Source organism: Anarhichas minor, unplaced genomic scaffold, assembly GCF_050575085.1.
Source record: "Anarhichas minor isolate MPS153535 unplaced genomic scaffold, ASM5057508v1 ptg000027l, whole genome shotgun sequence".
NCBI classification, from domain to species: Eukaryota; Metazoa; Chordata; class Actinopteri; order Perciformes; family Anarhichadidae; genus Anarhichas; species Anarhichas minor.
The window spans coordinates 8,789,449-8,807,354 of NW_027466473.1; the positions used below are offsets into that span (position 1 = coordinate 8,789,449).

At 44.4% G+C, this 17,906-nt stretch overlaps 1 protein-coding gene across 8 annotated transcripts in view; it reads right to left on the reverse strand.

The window, feature by feature from the left end:
* The window catches only part of acaca (acetyl-CoA carboxylase alpha), a 30,896-nt gene that overhangs the window by 1,689 nt on the left and 11,301 nt on the right, over positions 1–17,906 (reverse strand). For 2 of the 8 annotated variants that reach the window (XM_076101210.1, XM_076101209.1), the window contains exons 24-53: positions 17,743–17,856; positions 17,317–17,430; positions 17,129–17,218; positions 16,919–17,037; positions 15,569–15,592; positions 14,425–14,568; positions 14,217–14,319; positions 14,022–14,129; positions 13,868–13,924; positions 13,552–13,596; positions 12,518–12,559; positions 11,678–11,893; positions 11,403–11,558; positions 11,082–11,306; positions 10,203–10,358; positions 9,967–10,113; positions 9,576–9,845; positions 9,188–9,285; positions 8,866–8,986; positions 8,602–8,712; positions 6,112–6,255; positions 5,881–6,001; positions 4,613–4,709; positions 4,391–4,487; positions 4,160–4,295; positions 3,903–4,080; positions 3,706–3,818; positions 2,841–2,995; positions 1,810–1,980; positions 90–226 (exon numbers count right to left, since the gene is read on the reverse strand). In XM_076101210.1, the coding sequence (XP_075957325.1) occupies positions 90–226; positions 1,810–1,980; positions 2,841–2,995; positions 3,706–3,818; positions 3,903–4,080; positions 4,160–4,295; positions 4,391–4,487; positions 4,613–4,709; positions 5,881–6,001; positions 6,112–6,255; positions 8,602–8,712; positions 8,866–8,986; positions 9,188–9,285; positions 9,576–9,845; positions 9,967–10,113; positions 10,203–10,358; positions 11,082–11,306; positions 11,403–11,558; positions 11,678–11,893; positions 12,518–12,559; positions 13,552–13,596; positions 13,868–13,924; positions 14,022–14,129; positions 14,217–14,319; positions 14,425–14,568; positions 15,569–15,592; positions 16,919–17,037; positions 17,129–17,218; positions 17,317–17,430; positions 17,743–17,856 (3,809 nt within the window). Of the gene's footprint in view, positions 1–89; positions 227–1,809; positions 1,981–2,840; positions 2,996–3,705; positions 3,819–3,902; positions 4,081–4,159; positions 4,296–4,390; positions 4,488–4,612; positions 4,710–5,880; positions 6,002–6,111; positions 6,256–8,601; positions 8,713–8,865; positions 8,987–9,187; positions 9,286–9,575; positions 9,846–9,966; positions 10,114–10,202; positions 10,359–11,081; positions 11,307–11,402; positions 11,559–11,677; positions 11,894–12,517; positions 12,560–13,551; positions 13,597–13,867; positions 13,925–14,021; positions 14,130–14,216; positions 14,320–14,424; positions 14,569–14,979; positions 15,124–15,568; positions 17,038–17,128; positions 17,219–17,316; positions 17,431–17,742; positions 17,857–17,906 lie in introns of those variants that run through there. The other 6 variants (XM_076101214.1, XM_076101211.1, XM_076101206.1 and 3 more) reach the window with 5 other exon arrangements.

Here is a 17,906-nt window from a genome sequence, read left to right on the forward strand (position 1 = left end):
AAGACATCGCAATCATGAAAGGAAGGCTGGATTAACCAGGTGGGGGTGATGACCATATAACTCTTCCCTGCACTGTTTAGAATTATCACCTGCGTATCTGCTTGAGGAGGTGATCTCGGCAGATGTACTTGATGTTCTCGTCGACGATGGACCGTGCGCCCTCTTCTTCAGCTAGCTGCCTCTCCAGCCACACCACCACCTCTTCATTGTCATCCCACAGATAGGCCTGTATAATGCAGGAGGCGGGTGTTACAGGAGAGAAGATGAATAACTACTAGCAAGATTCAAAAGTAAGTAAATTGGGTCTAGACATCACACAATTGGGAATTAAAGGAAACAATTAAAACTTAAAATACCGTATATGAATGGATAAAACATATAAAATATCATGAATCAGCAAATAAATATCAACAACAACAAAAGAGATGGACAGGCGCAAAGTGGGGGACCCGATGTCGCGTTGACTGGACCCGATAGGAAAAATTAGTATTCATGAGTGCCGGCATCTCTGATCCCAAACAAAGCCAGGCTGGAGGGCTTAGCAAAGATTTGGGGGCTGAGGGGTTTAATGGGCTCTTGCCTTTTTTTTTTTATGAACAGTCCTGCTTGAGGTCCGCAAGTACATTTAATGCCCTTATTAATCATTTTTAATCTGTTTGCTTTTAATTAAGAAACAGCGTGTTGCTCTCCTATCTGCACGTGCCAGGGCTGTGATTAATTGTGGCTTAAGACAGCCAGTCCTGATTGGGATAATATATTAGCTAACAAGAAGGCCACTTCTGAGGGAGATCTCAAACGCTGGGCCCGGCTTCCTGTCGCCCCTGCGGCTGGTTGCTCTGAGCACCGAGACTGGGCCGGAAGGAACCGCGTTCGTGTGTCTCTGAGGGATGTTTATTTCCGTTGACTACCAAGTTTATCAGACCATCTGCATTTCAACACGATGATTTAACAGGAATGCCGACTGCCTCTTTTATCTGGTGCAGCTTGAAGGGAAGGAATGGGAGCTTCGGGATAAAAAGAATCAGCCTCTGTAATCACTCCCAGAGGCTAAGAGGGTGTTTACTTGAGCATCTACACACTTACCTGGAATGGACAAATTGCAGCTAGTATGAAATTCTGAACTGGAGTTAAAAGACTCTCTCAATCATTCATCTCCCAGAGGACTGAATATGATGACTTTGGATACGAGTAGATACCTGAACTATATGGAATCTAGAAATACATTTGTAAAAATTACAAGTCTAAGCGCATATGTTGCTCATGCTTTAGCACAAGTCATCTGCGTTGGTGTGAAACAGATTTAAGGCATTGGAGAGAAGAAGAAAAAATAAGCAATTTCCAGATGTCTGTTCAGTTGTGAGGCTGTGTATCTAGGAAATGCTGAAACAAGATACTGTAGTATTCTATGCAGGTTTTTTTGCCCACGTTCTCATCACATCTCTCAGCTTTTACTTGGTTATTAAAATGCATGATTTGCATTACATGACTTTAGGAGTATTTACAGGGTATTTTTGACCTTTTATAAAACTCTAAAGAACCACAAACTGACCACTTAAATGAAGCTGTGCTGGCTAACTGTGATTGCCATCGAGTCATATGTTAGACATACATCTGTTTAGAATCTGTGCAAGCTGAATAAATCATCATCATTTATGTATCCTGTCAACTTTTAGTTCAATTCAAAATCTAGCTCACGTATACTATGCAAGTCTATGAGATATCAACTACGGTTTCCTACATCTTCCACTCAAAGTCCCTGAATAATGAGACTATAGAACAAAGCCTATAAGTAATGTGGTGGGTTTTTACCTTGACGGCCCCCTCGGCCTCCACAAACCAGCGGCGCAGCATTGCCTGGATCTGGCCGTCTGTCAGCTCGTTGTTGGCCGCTTGGATCTTCCTCATCACCGTGTCCTCCAGCAGCAGACGCCGCAGGCGCCAGTAGAAGAACTGACGGGACGTTTGCCAATCAAGGATATCCTGAGATAAGCCAAAAAGAAAGAATAGCGTAAATGCAACGATGTAATTAGAAGCTACTGTCGCCTACGTTTTGCAATTTATTAAATGTCAACATACAAGTCAGTGTATTTCATTCTTTGTGATTTTGAAAAGGGGAGTATGAATAATTTTCTGCCCGTCTCAACCAATCCCTTGGGATGTCACAATGACATAGAACTCATTAAGGAAATCCAAATACCTGGCAGGAAAGGTCTGTGCTGTACATTTGGCTTGATTTAAGTATTTTCTATCACATAATCTCAGGCCGTTTATGTGGGAATCTTTTCATTTTGCCGTGGATTTACGAATGTAACACTGTTGATCAGGTTAATGTACGTTACAGAAATGTGTCGTTCTGTAAATGAAGAGTTCATCGCAGTGGACCGACGATGTGAGGATTTTAGAAGCTAAGATCACCGATTTCTCTGCAGATGTACTCGAGTTGAACATGCAGACCACTGCAGTTGGTAAGTCTTTCCAGTCCATACTGCGTGCACAAAATAATGCACTGCTCACACGGCCAGAGGGGTCTTTCACAGACGGATGGCAGTCAAAGTGAGTGTGTGTGTAAGATGGGAATGGGAAGGCCCATGATGAGATGGGGGGGGGGGGGGGGGGGGGGGGGGGCCGCCTGAGGCTGCTCTGTGGTTTCTAAAGGTGATTGACCAGGGTCATCACAAGATAATTACGAGTCTCACAGCCTAGTGAGACCAAACATTATTCACCAGGCAGGTGCAGGTGCAGCAGCTAGACTGACACTCCCCTGTGGGCTTTCCCCCCCCCCCCCCCCACATACGGCACACTCGCACTGTAGCAAATACAAGGCCGCAAGAAGTGCTCACCGTTATGACGCCCTTCTCTTGCATGCGACCTGGGGTGTCGTGGAGGTCTGCAAACTGCACAGCCACCTGGTGGTAGATTGGCAGGAGGAACTCCTCGCGCTCCTTCAGCTTGGTCTCCAGCTCTTTACGATCAGGGGGACTCAGCTCTGGCGTTCCTGTTGGAAAACAATACTGTGAAATACTGCTGCCGGGTCATTTGCCAAGAACCGACTGCAATAAGCCTGCAGTTTTTTTAAATTTGTTATTACGAGCAGAGTTTATGGACATGGAAACACAGTTGATGCTAATAGGTACAGGAAATGCAGTGTATGAGGGACTGAGTTTAGGTGTGAAGGCCAAGAATTCTATCCTCACATCGTCCTATAGCTGGCCTCCCCTTATAGTCCCATTACCATCAAATCGGGTTCTACATGAGCATGCAGCGGTGAATTAACTCCTGCTAACAGCATTTTGTTTTAGAGCTTCCCCACAACCCCTGGGCTGCTGTCACCAAAGACTGATTTCTGTCAATTCCAATCTGTAATCTCTCAAACCATCCGCGGCAAACCCTCCATTCCACCAGTTCGCCCACAGCGCCAAGCCCCACACAGCATTGGACCACAGTTGCTCTGAGCCCAAGAGGAAAATCAATAGGCTGTGCGGGAGAGACAGGAGAGCTGGTGATTGATCTGAGCAGGCTGTGATTGACACGTCTCCCAAGGGAGTGCAGTGAAGATGATACAATCAACGCCAAATAAAGAGCGACAGTGAAAGCATACATGCTCCCACCTGATATATTGCTCATTTTCTGAAATGAGGACAAGGCCGAGGGGGGGCAAAGACGCCAGTAAAAGGGCTATAATTAGAATTGAAGTGGAGGACTCACCCAGTTTTTCAGCCAAGCTTGTGTAGATTGGATCCACTCTTCTCATGGTCTTTACCAGGTCCTTCCTCCTGAATTTGATCTCCACTGTTCCTTCAGGCTCCAAAACACCACCACTGGAGACAAGAATGATTCAAGTGAACAAAAGTGGTTTGATAAAGATGATACTCACTCTTCCCCTTATTTCCAGTCCAACTCACCGGCTGTCCTTGTCAGCGTACATCTCCATGTGACGCGGGTTGATGGTGGGATCTATAACCACCCAGGATCCTCCCCTCAGCTCAGCATGGGGTGGAATATAAACCAGCACCGGCTGCTTGTACTCCCTCAGCCCGTCCACGATGTAGGCCCCAAACTTCAGCACCTGGTCGTACATATCTAACAAAAGGAGAATTTTATGACACTGAATGAATGGGTTTAACTCCAGATTGACCGATTACAACGCAAGCTGAAGTACCTTTCATTCCCCCAGAAAAGCCCCTCCAGTTGGCAAACACTATAAGAGGCAGACCCTCTCTGTTAAAGTCCTTTATGGCTTGGGCTGTTTTGAAAGCAGAATCTGGGAACCACACCTGTCCCGCCTGCTGGATGATCTAAATATACAAATCAGAAAATCAGCATCAGCGGCTGTGTCTGCGAGTGTCGAAATACTTGCCAGTTCACGCTTCAGTACATGCGCTCCTCTTACCTTTGCATCAGAGTCCAAATTGGCCGGATCGGCTGGGATCGACAGCTCCACTGACCTGGTTTCCACGGCGACCACCCCCGTCGGTATCCCGCCCAGTCTGTGGAGAGAGAGAGGCCGTTCAGCGCTGACATCTACACAACACCTCCACTACGTTTGTAGTGCAAACAAATTCATTACTGGCAGTGTGTCATCGGGGTTTAGTGCTCTGCTGGGAGGACTTACCTGGCTCGGCCCACCACCACACTCTGAGCCCACGGCTGCATGATCTCCATGAAGGAGCCCTGGTCAAAAAAGCCAGTCTGCCAGGAACCCTTTGGAGCTGTATACAGAGAGAGTAGCGAGTGCAGAAAGGTGAATAAAAAAAGGGTGTAAGAGGAAAGAACGTGGACTTGATGATTGCAAATTGGAAATGCAGCTGAATCAATCTTTTTCCATAGCGTTCTCAAAAACTCTGGCTTTATTCCTCCTGCAGTCCGAGGTTGTGTATTTCTTTCCTCAAGAGTCAAATCCTGGCAGCAACCCATGATGGATGACTGCAGGAGGAGGCTTATTCAGCTCTTTTTCTGCATGCACACCCCGAGAAACATGCCCAGCCTGTGAGGTTACCATTCAATTAAGCCTCGCCTCTCATCACTACCAGAGACGTTGACTGGCTTCCCACACGGTCCCACAATCTCTCTTCTGTCCCAAGCTGTAATAACACTGATGTGGAACCTGCTCAGTCCTGACCCGCAGTGTAAAACATGCTGGATCACCGATTGTTGCCTTGAGAAGCATGATGCCAGGCTTCACCGTTTCTCAATAGTCTCTCTAGTAATAGATTACTTCAACCTTTAACCCAGAGGATATTAGGCTTAAATGATGAATATTGTATATGAATAATATACTTTACAAATAACACACAACAAACGGGAGTGTGGCTCTTTATAACGGCTGATGAAGCATTTTGAATAAAAACTGATTAGTAGAGGAAATGAGCAAAAGTGAACGTATATAAATCATCATCGCAGTTACAACCAGGACGCTATGTACGTCAGTGCAACTTTCAGCGCAACTCAGCATTTGATGTAGCCATTTCTGGGGAAAGTGAACGGCTGTAGGGCTGAATGTACAGTATTAATGTAGGGCTGCAACTAGCAATTGTTTTCATTATAGATTAATTAGATGATTCATTAATAATTAACGTTAAACATTTAGTCTATAAAATGTCAGAAATGGTGAAAAGTGTCTTTTGTCCAATGAACAATCAGAAATGTCCCAACGATGGACAAGCTTGACAAGCAAATACTTTTGCAAAATTCACTCACGTAGTAGTTGAATGTGAGAGGAATAAGGATAAGGTATATCGTTGTGGTAATATTTAAAGATGACAAAAACCAAATGCTTCCATAACATTTACCTACTGCTTACCTCCATTTACATCACAAAACAACCACCTGAAGAGTATCTACCAGAACAGTTTCCATTAAAAGATTTCTCTGGACACTCACTCTGGCTGGGACGTCCTGCTAGCATCCAGCGAGGGTCATACGGAGCCTTTGTAGGCACAAAGTCCACCAGCCGATCTATGGGATCCTTGGCATTGAGGATTGGCACTGGACTAGATTTAGACTGAAGAAAGGAAGTTGTCTTTAATTCACGACGACAACAACTACACAGCTCTAAACATTTGGATACGTTCATTTATAACACTGATATGGGATGCAGCATCCCAAGATTACCATGGGCATGTAGGATAGCCACTCCAGAAGCGCGAAGACTCCCTCAAAGTCATCACAAACAGTACTGTGGGTCACACCGTTGTTGTGCATGATTTGAATGCCGCCAAGTTGGTTGTTCGATGTGTACACTTCTCTTCCCAGCACCTGAGATGTGAAAAAAAAGAAGAATGTGTGGATTTTACATCATGGGGGGGAAAAGATAAAATGATAAAAATAACACTTTTCTGCTGAATCCCAGACATTTCATTTTTGGCTTTTTAGGCATGTACACAAAAACAAGACTTTTAGGGGTACATCACACGGAGGTCATGTACAGAGGCACTGCTCTTGAAACCTACTTGAAAACAGGAGCACCCCTCTTCTGCCCAATGTAATTCAGTGTGGATTCACCCTTTAGAAGGCCTCCTCTCTCTACATATTGCCATCTACCAGTTAGCGATGGAGGCCGTTGTTGCATCAGGGTTGGTTCGGAGATGGAAGCCACCAAACTATTTACCTTCAAAACTGCCCCTATGCCAACCTGAAGCCATAAAATCTCACTCCCAGCCCACCCTATTTTCCTAAGCGGGCTAGAACAGGTGGCGAGGCCCTGACATGGTTCCATAAAAATCAGAGAGGAGCTCAATCCCTGGCCTCCGCTCTCACCTTTTCAGCCATCATTTACTTTCTTTATTACCATTAATGGTTATGTATCTGGCTACAAATCTAGGGCACTCTCCTAAAGCTGTCAGGAAAGCCTGCGGCCCCAGGAAACATTGCAGTCACCTTGACATACACAAAACCCCTATGCCTCCGGCCATCGCCGGCTTCATTAGGATTCCACAGCAGAGAGAAGAGAGCGGGATACAGGAGGAGGAACCGAGAGGGATGACTGGGAGGAAGAAAATCAGGGGCCAACGGGATGTAACAGCTCACTGGGGTATTTATGCTCGTAGTTACTATCCACTCCCCATGAAAATATGAGAGCTTTCCAGCAGTTAATGGAATGATGATCTCTGGGTGGCAGCCTCCTGCTCTCCATTAAGTTTCAGCTAATAGCCAGGAAACCGGATGATAAACAGGGAGAAAACCACTCCTCTTTTCCTTGCTGGTGAAATCAGTGCCATTTTAAAATAAACACAACAGATATTTTGCAATACATCACCTGCGCATTGCTGACACTTTGTCAGTAAACATCACTCTGGCTCTACCCCCCCCAAAAATAGGGGTAAACAGTCGGGCCATCTAAAAACAATTGAGCTCCCCAGCAAATAGGTATGCCATCATGGGGCCATTTGCATGATTTGTCGTGTTGCAATCTGTCATCTAATTTGAAATGGAGTCATCTTAATTCCCTGACAAGGACAGAGAATGGAAAGCAAGACAAGAGGAGGTAGTGGAGCGTGAGGGCATACAAACACACACAAACGTGCATCCACACACACACACACACACACACACACACACACACACAAAAACGTGCATCCACACACTAATCAACTGGATGCAGAAAACAATCTGCCTCAGCAAAACTTTTCCTTTTGATTAAAAACAAATGATATGGGTGTCCTGCACCGCAGCCTCCGGCATGTCACTCTATTTCTATGCAAATACAACTTCATGGTTCACTTTCAATTATTCCACTGTGAGTGGCAGGCAGGCCTGTGGCTGGGATCGGAGCGGGAATCCTGGTAGAACAGAACGAGGCAGGAGGAGGCCTGGTCGCCCAGTTGGAACGGCGCCAAAGCACATTTTTCTGATTTATTTTCTTTGATGCATAAAGAAACATTAACCCCGTCATTAAATAGTATAGAATCTGAAGTTTCTATATAAATATTATTTTTTTTTTTTTAAATTGAAAAAAAAGATCACACATGTACACAGCTCGCTTCCAGATCCGTTTGCTCTTCTTCCAATATTATCTAAACAACTGAGAATTATAGTATTTATAGTGAATTCATCATTAAAGTGTAGATGCATCAATTGCCTGAATTTAGACATACCGTATTTTCCGCACTATAAGGCGCACTTAAAAGCCTTTCATTTTCTCAAAAAACGACAGTGCGCCTTGTAATCCGGAGCGCCTTATATATGGATCAATTGGTTAATTGGTTGATCCATACTGGTTGTACACGGCGCTCTGTCAAAATGTTTCAGTACGACTGGTAAACTACAAAGCCGCACCGCGGTAAACACCGGTACTGTGCTTACTCCTAGTCCAACACCACTTGTGTGTATAAAGACCCCAAAATGGCACCTTTCAAGAGACACGCTTACGACGCTATTCTATTCTATGCGCCTTATAATCCGGTGCGCCCTATATATAAAAACAGTTCTAAAATAGGCCATTCATTGAAGGTGCGCCTTATAATCCGGTGCGCTTTATAGTGCGGAAAATACGGTAACTCATTTTATGCTTTTTCAGTATTGCAGTGCACACAATCACACAACAGCATCATGTTTTCTTTTGTGTCGTCCTGAGATATGCATTTAGATAGTAGCTGCTGTTACCTTGTTGAGTGCCGCCGCTCCAGTAAGGATAATGTGAGAGTTGTCCACTTGAATGGTTCTCTGTCCAAGCCTCACCAGATAGGCCCCAATCCCTATGGCTCTGCATGTGACCTATAGGTCAAGACAATCACGTTACGGCTTGCGAGCTAATCAACTCTAGAGCAAGTCCTCGTTCGCCCCAAATTGTACAGCTCAAAGCTGAGGGGGTGGCTACATGGTATGCATGTGTTTTGTTGTACACAAGTGAGCCCACTTCAGTCTCACCAGGTTCATGGTGATGATCTCCTCATAAGCCAGAGAGGATTCTCCAGCAATCATTCCTGACCCTTTCAGATTCTCCACACCCAACCCTTCATCTTTTCCAATGATGTCAGTGATCTTGTACCTGCATGGCAACACATATATTCATTTAAAGCCAGAGGTGACCCTCCAGTAGCTTTCCCTTCCGTCGTCACCTCTGCTGTTGTCTCATGGGCTTTAAACCTTAAAGACGTGAACACTTGACACTACAGCATCTTGAATATTCATTTGCTCACATACAAAGTTATGTACTAATACGTAATCAAAAAAATTAAAAAAGACGTACCTGGATTCTCCCTCATCCTCCACATGTTCACAATGCACAGAGTTCAGGGCGGAGACTTTCTTGTAATCCTGAGGTGTGAGGTAGAGATACTTGAATCCCTGCGAAGGCAAATAGAAAAGACTGCTTCGTTATGATAGACCATGATACAGATTCAATATACAAACGCATAAATCTTTTGAAAGAAAAGACGAGGGAAAGCTACAACCGGGATCAAATACCATAGTAAAGAAAAAGATGCGGTATGTAAAAATAAATAACCAACACAGCCAGTAGGTGATTCTCTGAAGTAATGACATTCATTATCAGGAAAATACAATTGGGGGACTGCTAGTAAAATGAGATCTTGCAAAGGAAGCCCACACATGCACTGTTATGTTTGCTGGCTGACCTTATAAGGGTCAGCTGTATCCTGCCAGGCCACGTGGAACATGTGTCGGATTTCCTCTGCCAGCCCGATGCGAGCGCCACTGTTGGCTGCGACGTAGATCCGCGGGATGCTGCTCTCCCGTGCCATCTCTGAGGCCCGCAGGAACAAAATGTCCTCCTGGGGCCCAAATGAGCCTATATTGTGTGTGATGTCGTTACTTATGACGATGATCTCACGGCCTGCTGGATATTCTGGCGTGCGCAGAGTCATCCGCCACGCCACCATGCCAATCTGTGCAGACAGAACAGAGTAGACATTTTGAAAGAGGTGGTGGATAGACAAATAAAAAGGTCAAAACAATCTTTAAATTTGTTTAATGTCTGTATTCATGCATCAAACTAAGAAGACTGACCTCGTTGCCCCCGGGCAGTCTGTTCATCTGCACCAGCTGACCTTGGGCGTCGAGGACCAGCTCTGTGAAGGTGAGCAGCTCAGAGGGAAGGGGGCATTTGGGTAAGTGGGCAACGGCCTCGTAAAAGTGCCACAGCTTTTTCAGAGCCTGGAACAAGAAATGAAATAGTCAGAATAAAGTTATTCCGTCACGCTCATTTGGCCTAATCGGTATTTCTAGGTATGTTTGTATGGTACCTGTCTGAACATTTCTGGAAAGTCATAGACATAGGTGGTGCCCAGAGACTGCGCCTGGAAGCGCTTAGACTGCAGCAGGTCCTTGGTCACGTAGGGGGTGTTGATGAGCATGCCATGCAGCGGACCTTGCTTGTCTCCATATGCTTGGAACATGATCTGAACAAAGAGGGACGGAGAGAGTCACTTTAAAGATGTGCCGACCTCTTGACCGTGCCTAAATATCACGATGAGAATGAGCATCTGTCGTACCCACTGCTAAAGCATAAAGCAATACAAAGTATATGATGCAACAATTCTATACACATCATACATGATCAGGGCCATCAAACAGACAGGATCATTCAATTGTGACCCATTCGTGCAGGTTTGTTTGATGCAGGCACTTCCACTCACAAGTTTTGCTGAATTGGGCCAACAAAAACCTTGAAAAAGCTCAGCAGCATGTTTTTGTTTTACCAAAATCATTCCCCTCCACAATAATACCAGCTTTATCTTGCAACTTTTTTAGGTCAACCGTGTTTAGAATCTTCAAATAGAAACCAAACTCAACAACTCTCACATTCCCTAGTGTGGAAGGTTGATGGACAGATGTATGAATGGCTGGATGAAGTCTTACTTACCTGATCAGCTGAGAGTTAAAAGGATATTACTGAAAAAATTGTCCACCGGGCTCAGGGCACAACACTATACTAGATCTTTACTCCTACTCAAAAATCTTAAAGTCAGAATTTGTATATTCTACTGTATTTAAAAAAAAAAAAGACAACCCCCATCTTTGACTTTACAAGAGAAGCTGGTAAACTGCATTCTGGGAGCTGAAACCCTGAGCCAGCGACGGGACAAGAAGCAGATGAGATGGAAGACGTATGAGTGCCCCACCTGTCGGTCTTTGGGCCCCACCTGTCCCGTTCGGGCATCAGTGACCTCCTTGTACAGGCTGATGTCCAGGTAGTAGCCTGACTCATTGGTGAGGAAGAGGCGGATGGGGATTTGCTTTCCTGTTGGAGTCAGGCGGATGTTAATTTTCAGTTCAGCCTGCAGGACACGCAGCTTCCACAGACGGCTGCCGTAACGCATCACCATGGAGCGCACAGACTCTTCAATCTGAAGTTCGGAAAGAGAGCAAACTCATTAATAACACTGTGAGCTGTGGTATGACTGTGTAGAAGATATGTGCGCGTTTGTGATAGTTTCACAAACCTTAGACGGGTCCATGATGACTGTGGGGACAAAGTTGAGGAAGATATGGTTGCAGTCAGTTCGTACAGTCGTGTTGTTGAAAGCCACCTCGAGCTCATCCATGGCTTCCAGCAGCAGGCGCTCTGCCTCATTGTGAAGGTATTCAAAAGAGGCCTCCTGGTGAAGGAACAGAAGAAAGAAACTGTCAACAGGTGCAGGTATGACTGAGTAAAATCAAACGGAAAGGACAAAGAATTGTGAAGGAGAATGCAAAGGTTGCGCCTGCGTAGTCTCACCTTTGTGACCAGATCGGAGTGGCGGATGATGGCTCGCACAAAGAAACGGTAGTCCGTAACCTCTGTGCCCACCTCCACGCGGGCTGCACCCAGGTACAAGTGCATCTTGTGGTTGGCGCACGGGATGGCAGACAGGGCAAAATTGCGCATGCGGTTGAGCTCCAACTGGAACGCTAGTGCCGGCTCCAAATGGCGATAGATCCTGTCCTCCTCAAACTTTTGAGAAACGGACACAATGACAAACAGAAACCACTACAGTATTCTAAATGAACACGCTCAAACTTTCCCGAAGAACTTTCTACTTTACAAGTTAGGCTTTCCTGCCATCATCTACTTCATTAACAGAAAATTGGCAATTTCAGGAGCACCGAGTTGATGTAAGAGTATAAAGATGCCTGTGAGCCGAAACACTGTATTAAGTAAATGAAATTATGGGCAATCTCGATCTCAGAAAGCTGCTAATGGGTGTAATTTCTCTTAAATGTGGGACGTAATTAAAGAGTTCATTACTTTAATGAGTTTTGGTGGTGTCATTGTAGTGAAACTATCGGGGGTAACGGAGAGGAAGAGCCATCACTGACTGTGATAGAGTGAAATTCAGCAGTGCCAGGGGGGTGAAAAGTTGTTTTTTCTATCACCACAATGGTCTCCCAGCCAAAGGAAAGTCAATCAATGGGTTCTATTTTTGAACATTTATGGGTTCATTTGCAATGTCGCAATAACCTGATCCATGTACATATCCTCCGTCTTTGCAATTTCTACCTGAGCAAACACTGATTTGGACCATTCAGAAGAGATTTAGATGATTTGACAAACCGTTTGTATTATCTAAACACCCACCTTGTCTCTGGCACGGAATGTGAAAAACTTAGGGAATTCTCTCTGTGTGGACAAAAGTGAGACAGAGATAGAAAGAACACAAATTAATAAATAATAGTCTCTATGACAAAAAAAACATGGTTGTAAGCACATCAGGGTTAAGGATACTAAATCAGTTAGACATGTACAAGCTATAAACCTAATCACAGCAGGGGACGATAAGCTAAGCAGGGCTCTGCTACACCAGTAAGGACCGTGTTGTACATGCAGCCATCTCACCACTCACAAGGGCAATGAATAACATATCCCCATTTATCAGATGTAGTCCCCCCCCATTTGCCAAAACAATGCCAGACCGATTGGGCTCATCGGCTCAAAGCCTACACAACAACAAGGGGACTGCAGGGACACACACACACTGGAAACCTTCACAGCCATGATTTGACACTGATTACACATCATATTCACCTTCTGAGATATCGCGAACAGAGGGAAAAAAACATTTTAGGATGAGTATGCAGAATGGTGCCGACTACTGAAAACCGCCTACGTGTAACAAGGGCCACATAATGATGGTGACGCGAGTTAGCATGATTAACTCTCATCAGTGACGGTTGTCCCATCCAAAGAAAAATCAAGGCCTATTGTCAAACACATGACAGCAGAGGCGAAGAGCATTCCTCAAATCTAATCCTGTTCTAAATCCCTGTCATTATCATCCAAATGCTAGTGGGTGTTCTGTTGATAAAGGGTCAATCCTGGGAAGATAAATGCGGCCCTGCGCGCGACAGCACAATAGAGCGTATCACAAAACCGCTGTGATTGGGGGGCTTTGCTATTCATGCTAAAAATGTGTGCTCACGATACTGCATGGCACTTACAATTGACATTCTTGGTAACAACATCTACGCAAGGAGTTTGTGGTTCTGGGGTTTAACACCGACTGTCTGGATATTTAACGTGAACATTGGTAGGGCATGTTTGAACAGTTTTCAACCAAACGCATTGAAGAAAAGAGTCACTCTTCCTCATTTCATTTGTCCTCCTCTACTTACATGAAACCTTTGGTCCACCTCACAGTTGACTTGCTTCCTGAAATCCTGTCATCATAAATGCAGCAAAAAGCAAGGCATGCAGAAAGAGATACAGGAAAATAAGCTTGAATTCAAAGGCAAATTATTACCACAGAATGTCGTTCCATACAAACAAAGTAATAAAGTATTAGTAATTACAAAAAGAAAGATGCGGAACAGTTCACTTGTAAATAAAATCTGGAGACATGCAGTTCAGAACTGCTGAATTGGTGACATGCAGGGCAGCACATTGTGGACTCCGGTAGTTGACTTAGTAAATATTAAACAGGGCCCTCACCTTCTGGGCCACAAGGAAAGTCAGCCTACGGATGCCGTGTTCAAACAGCATAGATTTCTGAAATGCAGGAAAAAAAAGAGGCAAAAATGTCAGGATCTCCAAAAATGTACTCCCACTGCTGAAATCAAGAAGCCTGGTTGTTTACTGCTCCCACCTTTGAGTGAGTAAACTCTCTGAATACAGCTGCCAGGCCGTCGTCATCGATGTCGCTGTCCGTCTTTATGGCCACATTCAGGATATGGATAGGCTCGTCCAGGATACTCTGGATGACAAAGCAATTACATGTTACACTCAAAAGTACACAGTCACGCAGGTCAATGACAGGCCTGTGACTCTCAGCTTTCGTCACCTTGTTGTCCTCTTCGCCATACAGGACAGGACTGCCTCCCTCTGGGAAGGTTGGACTTGGCGGAGGAGAATCAGAGAAGCAGCTCAGCACGTCGTTTATGTTCCTGTAGAGGAGAAAAAGAAAACACACATCTAAGTAATCACAGGAAACGTCGTCTACACCTACCGATGGAATGCATCAAAGTTAAGAAACTATGAAATGGACTGACCTGGTGAACTCCTGGAATGAGCGGAAAGCGACCATGGCTCCCATGCGCTGACAAGGCGGCGTAAAGGACGCGTCAAGCAGAACGTCGCTGATGCTGGCTACGTGCACCATGCCGTAGTGGTTCAGGTTGGACGAGAATGACATCCTAGGGTATCGACAGAGAGCAATAACAATGGGAATCTGCCACACCACTAGAATGACAATGTGAAGATGTTCCCCATCACGGCAGTTTTGATCGCCCAGTTTTTGATGTGTGAAAACACACAATTATGTGTAAATTGTCAGGGACTTTGTTAGTATAAAAACTGAATGAGGTTAAAGTTATAAAAAGCAAGTAGGAATAAAATTAAAACACCATTGCATGTGAACAAAGGTCACGTGTTGGTCCAATTAAAACAAAGTGTTCCTTTCCTAGGAACAAGGAAACATAAAACCACCAGAAAGACCCTTCTAAGTATCCATGCTTCAGTTGGTTGGGTGTTAGTCCTTTAATTGAAAGAAGCTGTCCCAGAAGTTACACCCACTGAAAGCATTTAAGAGGTTTTGTGTGTCAAACCTGTCCACAGATTCTGAATCGGAGGCCTCTTTCTTTTCAGCATTATCATCCTTAGATTTACTATCTTTAAGGTCCTGGAGTTTAGTTGCCTGTAATCTAGTCTCCGCTGCTCTTGCAAAGTCCAGGATCGGAGCAGACATTCTCCTGGCAGGACAGTCACAGTCAACGGTTTCAGTTCAGGGGATTTGCACTGGTGTACAACAATTCCCCAACATGTAGTTTGCATTATCTTAACACCACCTCACATCCCAAGTTATTCTAAATATCCGCAATATTGAAGCGCATACACGCAACCGTTTGCAATATAACACTCTTTCACAAAGACACGAACAAACACACAGACTGAAAAAATGTGTGACAAAGAGGCTGAATGCCAAGAGCCATGCTGTCGTCAGTGAGATTTAGAAACATTGCGTTTCTCGATCAGACTAAATTCCAGTAGCTAAATCCGTTTCATTTGGGTAATATTTACAGCACCAAACAATTTGTTGACTTCATCACCAGATGAATTCATTATAACATGAACTGCAGCTAGCTAATCTACAGTTTACACTATTATTCTATGCAATGAAAAGAATGTTTACAATACCTGTTTAGAGTGGGGATGTTCCCTCTGCAATCAAACAACATTGATTACTAAGTGGTTAGCGGCAGGCATAAGGAGAGGAAGACAGTCAAGGTGTAGCAATGCGTGCGTGTGTGTGTGTGTGTGTGTCTGTGTGCCCTTTAACGTGATGGATGTATTTTTGCGCTGATCAATATCTAAATGAATTTAATTAATGGAAAAATGGAGGATAAAGTAAATTGGTAGTGGCTCTCCAGCAGTAAACACACATTTCACTTCCTCCTGACTGCTCCCTTGACAACATGCATTATGTCCTGATAAAGTCAGCGAATCATTTCACACTCGTACTGGCTTTAGTTCACAGCGACGAGCCAAACGTGAAGGTTAGTTCAGACACGTACAATCACAGGCATGCGATCAAATGTATGTGTGATGGCATTTTAAAGGATTTTCAAGAAAAACGAACTGCAATAAACAAGCTGAACCAAACATGGCAAGACAAAAATACTAGCACTGCGAGGCAATGACAAGCAAATACACCGGAACATACACACAGAAAGAACAACACAGGTAGGATGCAAAAGAAACAGTACATCGGCTAGAATAAACTTCTTTTCATCCCGAGTTTGTGTATGGTTTCTCTGGGATCCTCCACTTTCACGCGGCTTAAGAGCGCCTCAATGTTCTCCCAGGACTTAAAAGGAAGGGTACCTGGAAGCTGTATTGCTCATGGCCAACACACTTTTGACAAAAACCAAGATTAAGTATTTTTCAGTCTTGCAGAATACCTTCGTTTGCACATGAGGAGCATATACATGGAAAACAACAATGAACAATGGCAGATAGCTGGGAGAGGAACCGGGGCACCATGGATGACCTCAGATCATGAAGTAAACTCAAGCGCTTCACTGTTAGTGATTTTAAAAGTAACTTCTCCATCAATAGCGCCTTAAATATTCATCTTATAATAATAATAATAATAATAATAATAATAATAATAGGCATTGGAGTGACATGTTTTGTATAACCACAGCACACCTCTACCTATGCTACAAACATCTAGACAGTTGCATAACACAGTGGCATGTGAGGCAAGAGGAGATGCAACTATAGAGGGAGCCACCAAATGATGCTGAGTGAGTAGGAGCAACAACCGATGCTGCCGCTAGGATATATACTAAAATTAACATAAAGCGATGGTCAAATATATACCGGTGCTGCCAACTTAACAGCATTGCCGCCACTGATGTGAAATTCAGTATCCATCCCCGTCATTAATATTGATCCCTGTCCATAGTGCCGGTTAAGTGGGGAGCAGCGGGAGAGGTGATGCATAGTAACATGAGGGTTGCGGGCATTTTCTGTGCGTGATACCTGTTGGGGTGCGAGGTGGGAAGCATGAACTGGAACTCGACTATGCACGTGTGGTCCCTCAGTTGTCGATGCTGGACGCTGTTGAGCTCATAGGCGATGTAAGCTCTGCGAACGTACACCTAGAGATAAAGCCACAGAAGACATTAGTTTGAATCGCCTGCATTGTAGCGTTCAACAAAAAAGGCAAATTAAGATCATTGCTGCCCTCACCTCAAGGGCAGCCATCCTGACGACCTGATTACTGTGGTAGAAGAAGTTGGGCAGAACGTCAAAGATGGACGTTTCTGAAAGGATCAGTTTCTAGAAAAGAAATGGAGAATTAGTCATCTTGAACACTTTTTTTTTTTTTTCTTCCATTTTCAGAGCATTAGATGAAGCCAGCTCCTTCAACGCCCTACCTGCAGGTTCTCGATGCAGAATTGGTGTCCGTACATATCAATGGCAGAGAGGAAGATGGACTCCACCTGGTTGTGTCGTAGCTCATAGGAGGGGAGGTGGGAAGCTATCAACACCTGGATGCAACATATACATGGAATACTGTCAGTTAATTTATGTATTATTAAATGATTAGTTATAGCATCTATCTTTGCTACAGCTTTAATATGTTTCTGAGCATTGCCAATTCTTTTATTCAAATTTTCTATTGTTTTGTTTTTCACCAATAAAAAGGAAAAAGAATAGATAGTGAGTATCTGGTGGTGAGACTCATCGTACATCATGGATAAAAACATTTATCCTATCTAAACACGAAGAAGTCCTATGTATCTGGTTTTGGCTTTAAGCTGACAAAACACCATATCACAAATTACGAATTGACATCTGACCTGTCGGGCTCGCAGTGCCACCTTGGCGTTGGTCGTCTTGCTGAGCTGGGTGAGTTCAGTCAAGATGGCCATCAGTTCATCTGTCAGTGTGGGATCACGGCCACACAGCTGATCCTAGACACGGGAGAGGAGAACGTTACGTCGCATCGCTAGCTAGATATCGG